Source organism: Passer montanus, unplaced genomic scaffold, assembly GCF_014805655.1.
Source record: "Passer montanus isolate IOZ18808 unplaced genomic scaffold, ASM1480565v1 scaffold564, whole genome shotgun sequence".
Taxonomy (NCBI): domain Eukaryota; kingdom Metazoa; phylum Chordata; class Aves; order Passeriformes; family Passeridae; genus Passer; species Passer montanus.
This window is the reverse complement of record NW_024370640.1, coordinates 13,019-17,970: the sequence shown is the minus strand read 5'-3', so window position 1 is coordinate 17,970 and position 4,952 is coordinate 13,019. Positions and strand designations below refer to the sequence as shown.

Genomic DNA, 4,952 nt, shown 5'->3' with positions numbered 1-4,952 from the left:
CTGCTGAAATTCCGCACGGATCAGGATTCTTGTTTTTCAAGTTTGCACTAGTTAAAATTGTGTACATTAAAGTTTTGCACTGAAAAATTTCTCTGAGTTGTTGTTGGTGTGAGAAAAATGTTGTTAACCTTCCTTTACATAAAAATCGTGTATAGCCAGAAATTTGAAGCTTACCTGGAAAAATACTTCACCAAATTGATATAGAAGATTACAATCCAAATTTAAAAATTATTGGCATTTCAGTTGATACTCCTTTCTCCTCTTTCTCTCTAAATGTGTAGAAAAGCGTGGCCTGTAGGAATGTAGGAGTGCCCCCTAATGACTGAGTGGCAAAGCTAGCGTTTGTCCCCCAAAAAAGGAAAGAAACCTAGAAGTTTCTCTCAATGATTAGGTGAAAAGCCACCTCAGAGACTTCTCCAAAAACTCGGGGTCATCTAATTGCATAGAAGCCAAAAGTCCCGCCTGACCCGTCAGGTAGAAAAGAGGAGAACAAAAAATCTAAGAGGCTTTTGTGAATTTGTTTATACCAGGGGCAGAGCTCTGTACCTGGCTTGGGTTTTTCTGTTTGTTATTTTGCCTTTTATGAAAGGCAAGATAACAAACAGAAATTATTTGCCTTTTATTTTTGTTTCCAATACTGCAGCAGAAGGCATCCTGCTTATTATTTTCCTCCAAAGGCAACAGCTGAGCTGTCCCTGGGTGTGTTGGGTTCCCTTTTGAGGGCTCGTGAGACCTGGCCCGAGAAAAAGATCCCAGCAAAAACGAACCCAGCAGAACGGCCAGCGTTGGTGTTGGGGGGTTTTTGGGGTGGGTTTTGGTTGGGAGCAGTTTTGGGGTGCATCCAAAGGGGGGTCCTGCAGTGAGCGGGGCCTTTGGGGAGGCATTTGGGGGTCACTGAAGGGTTTGGGGTCTCCAGGCCGAGATGTTCTGGGGGACCCGCGGGGGTCTTTGGGGGGCTCTGGTGTGTTTTAAGGGGCTCCAGTTTGTTTTGGGGGGCTCTGGTGTGTTTTGGGGCTGGGGTCTGTGTGGAATTCGGGGTGGGATTTGTGATTTGGGGGTGTCGGGGGAGGCGAAAGAACAGCAGCACCCCTCCGCTTGAACAAACAGCATTTATTTGGGTGGGGGTCTCCCCGTGGCAGCCCCCTCCTCACGTGGCAGCGCCGCCCCCTCCCCAGCACAGCCCCCTGCAGGGGCACCCGCAGCCCCCCGGCATGGGGGGCGAGGGCGGGGGGCTGCCCCAGGCTCGCCCCAAGACCCCTCCCCAGTTTTGGCGGTGCCGGGGCCGCTTCGGGGGTCGCTGGCAGCAGCGGGGGCGGGGGTCGCGGCGGAGGGGCGGCATGTCGCGACAGAGAGGGGCGGGGCGGGGCGGGTGGCGCCGGGACATGTCGCGACAGAGCCGGCGGCAGCAGCACCCCGGCGGCTCCGTGCTCCGGGGGGCTCCGGGGGGCTCCGGGCTCCACGGCCGGGGGTCCCTGGATGGTCTGGGGGCGGCCCGGCTCCAGTCTGGGAGCCCTCTCTGGGGTCTGGGGGCGCGGGGGTCTCTGGATTGGGGGGGACCCCCGGGTGGAGGGTCTGGGCTGAAGGCTGGGGGGGCGATGGGGGTCCAGCCCTCATCCCCCTCCTCCTCCTCCTGGGGGAGCTGAGGGGTCCTCCAGAAGGGGGGGGGTGGTCGCAGGAGCCCCCCGGGGGTCTCATCCTCCTCATCCTCAGCTGAGCTCCAGGAGAAAAAGGTCTGGGGGCGAGGGGGGGGTCAATAAACCCCCCCAAAAAATAGGGTGGGGGGCGATAAACCCACCCCAAAATGGGGTGGGGGTCAATGAAACCCCCCAAACCAGGTGGGACCCCCCTGGTGGGAGCCCCCCACCCAAATTGCACTCACCTCCCGCTCTCTGAGGGCTCCAAAAATGGGGCTGGGGGCGCGGGGGGGCGGCGGCAGCTGTGGGGAAAGGGGAAGGGCGGTTCAGGGAAAATTGGAGCCGTTTTGGGGCATTTTGGGGCATTTTTTGAGCTTTTGGGGCAATTTTGGAGTATTTTGGGGCACTTTTGAAGCCGTTTTGGGGCACTTTTGAAGCCTTTTTGGGGCACTTTTGCAGTATTTGGGGGGCACTTTTGAAGCTTTTTTGGGGCACTTTTGAAGCCTTTTTTGGGGCACTTTTGGAATATTTAGGGGCACTTTTGAAGCCCTTTTGGGGCACTTTTGAAGCCTTTTTTGGGGCACTTTTGGAATATTTAGGGGCAATTTTGGGGCACTATTGAAGCCCTTTTGGGGCACTTTTGGAGTATTTAGGGGCACTTTTGTGGCAATTTTGGAGTATTTTGGGGCACTATTGGAGCCCTTTTGGGGCACTTTTGGAGTATTTAGGGGCACTTTTGTGGCAATTTTGGAGTATTTTGGGGCACTTTTGAAGCCGTTTTGGGGCACTCACCACATGTCCAACACGAAGTGGGCTGGGGGTCCCGGCAGGGGGGTCCCCCACCTCCCCCCCCCCCAGACTGCCTGCTCGTCCCGCCGCTCCTGCCCTCGCCTCTTCCCGCCCTTTGGGGTAAAAAAAACAAAAAAAAAAATTAACACCTTTTTGACTACAAACCCTCCCTCCCCCTGGGGCGGCGAGGGGGCCGTACCTGAGGGGTGGGCCGGGGTCCGGTGGGTGAGGAAGACCCCCAGGTCCGGGGGTCCCCGGCGGTGCCTCCTGAGCGCGGCCACGAGCCCGCGGCGCCGCTCGCCCACCAAATCCCTGCCCGCAAACACCCCGAGACCCCCCAGCAGCGAGGCCAGCCCCGCCGCCAGCTCCTTCAGCGCCTCGCCCGGCACCCCCCCGGCATCCCCCTCCTCAATTTGGGGCGCTGGGAGGGGTTGGGGGCCGTCCCCGCCGGGGCCGGGCGTCAGCAGCCGGCGGACGTCCAGGGATTTCACCTCGTGCTTGAAGAGGCCGCGGTGGCACAGGCGGTTCTGGGTGATCACCACGGCCCTGGGGGGGTCCCCCAGGGTGAGGCCCCCCCAAGGGAGAGGCCGCGGCCAGCGGGGGTCCCGCTGGGAGCCCCCCGAGGGCGCCCGGGGGCCGAACTTGGCGGCGTCGCGCTCGCGTTTGGTGCGGAGGCGCTTGGGTTTGGATTTGGGGAGGGGGCGGTGGTCCCGTGGCGGCGGTGGGGAGGGGGCCGGGAGGTCCCGGTGGCGGCGGCTCATGGTGGGGGGAAAAGCTGGGGGAAGGGGAGGGTTTTTGTCAGGCCTGGAAATGTGTTTGTCCCCGTAATGCACCCCGGGATCTCGTAAGTGCTCCCCTGGGACCCCCGGTTCCACCTCAGGACCCTTAATTCCACCTCAGAATCCCCTGGTTCCACCTCAGAATCCACCAATTCCACCTCAGGAGCCCCAGTTCCCCCTCAGGACACACCAATTCCACCTCAGGACCCCCAGTTCCTCCTCAGATACTCTCTTTCCCCTCAGGACCCCCCAGTTCCCCCTCAGAGTTCCCCAGTTCCCCCTCAGCACCCCCAATTCCACCTCAGGAACCCCACACTCCAACCCCCATTTTCCCCTCAGATCTCCCCCCCCAGAGCCCCTCCCTTCCTTTCTAGGAGCCGTATTCCTCCTCAGGACAGCTCAGGACTCCTAATCCTTCCAATTTCCCCCTTTTTTCCCCAATTTCTCCCCAGTTCCCCCACCTGCCCCGAGGCCGCGCCCCCTCTCGCGCCGGTGGGCGGGGCCAGCGCCGGCGGCCGTTGGGCGCCGGGGGGCGTTTGAATTCTCCCGCGCTTCGCTCTGATTGGCCCGCGGGGCCCCAGAGCTCGGCCGCTGATTGGCTGAGGGCGCGGAGGCGTGAAAAGGCGGGGCTGCGAGGGAGGGGCGGGGCCTCCGTGAGGGGAAGGGGGGGCGAGTCTGAGGGGAGTTGGAATAAAGGGTGGAAATGAGGGGAAAAAGGGGAAAATTGGGCGGAAAAACGGGCGCAAAAGGGGAGAAACGGGGTGCGGCGAGGGGGATTTGGGGGGAGGGCTGTGGGGAAATGGCCGTAGTGGGGTAAAACGGGAGGAGAACAGGAGAGAATGGGAAATAATGGGGGAAAATGGGGATAGTGAGGGGAAAATGGGACACAGTGGGCTAAAATTTGGAACACTGAGGGGAAATTGGGAGAAAAATTGGCAGAAAACTGGCGGAAAATAGGGGAAATTGTGGAGAAAGGGGAGCGAACAGGGGGATTTGGAGATAATGGTGAAAAATTGGGAGAAATGGGGGGAAAACAGGATAAATGGGGGGGAAATGGGATAAAATGCAGGGAATTTTGGACAAACCGGGGGTAGTGGGGTAAAACAGGGGGGAAACTGGGGATAATGGGGTAAAATGGGGAATTTTAAGGAAAATGGGGGGGATTTTAGGGAAAATGGGGGGGGGACGGACGGTGGTCTCATCCTCATTATTTACCCACAATTATTAAAGATGCATTCATTCTTTATTAGCAAATTGCCAGCTCCAGGTGAGGGGGGGGTCCCCCAGCACCCCCCGGACCCTCACCACCAGCTTTATACCTTTATTTTGTTTTATTTTGCTGCCTTGAGTTACCAGAGCAAAGCCTTCGGGGGGCTCGCGGGGATTTGGGGAGGGGTCCTGTGGGGACCCCCCCCCATTATTTAAGGGTGGGGGTCTTCAAGGCTTCTCCAGGAGCCCCTCGGCGGCAGGGGGGGTCCCCACGTCCTGGTAGGTGGGCTGAGCCCCCCGGGAAATGTCCTCGTACATGGAGCACTCGTCCAGGTTCAGCCCCTGCGGGGGGAAATTGGGGTGGGGGGCTTGGGTTAGGGGGCGACGGACCCCCAAATCCCCACCCAGACCCTTTTTTTTGGGGGGGGGATCCGCGCCCCGGCGTCACCTCGTAAAGGTTTTCCTCCTCCAGGGAGATTTTCTTGGGCTGGAGGAGCCGCTCGTTGGCCCAGCGCTTCTGGGAGGGGGGAAAAAAGGGGGT

The 4,952-nt window shown here is 59.3% G+C and overlaps 2 protein-coding genes across 2 annotated transcripts in view; both read right to left on the bottom strand.

Moving 5' to 3' along the window:
- Positions 1-1,147: 1,147 nt before the first annotated feature.
- On the bottom strand, positions 1,148-3,184 carry LOC120510203 (proline-rich protein 2-like). The gene is given in 3 exon segments (XM_039725767.1): positions 1,148-1,936; positions 2,427-2,520; positions 2,589-3,184. Coding segments are annotated over 3 exon segments (1,479 nt in total).
- Positions 3,185-4,446: 1,262 nt separating this feature from the next.
- The window catches only part of CD79A (CD79a molecule), a 3,457-nt gene continuing 2,951 nt past the window's right edge, over positions 4,447-4,952 (bottom strand). Inside the window, exons 4-5 of the mRNA XM_039725768.1 lie at positions 4,860-4,928; positions 4,447-4,753 (exon numbers count right to left, since the gene is read on the bottom strand). Of these exons, the coding sequence (XP_039581702.1) occupies positions 4,640-4,753; positions 4,860-4,928 (183 nt within the window). The 3' untranslated portion in view covers positions 4,447-4,639. The remainder of the gene's footprint in view (positions 4,754-4,859; positions 4,929-4,952) is intronic.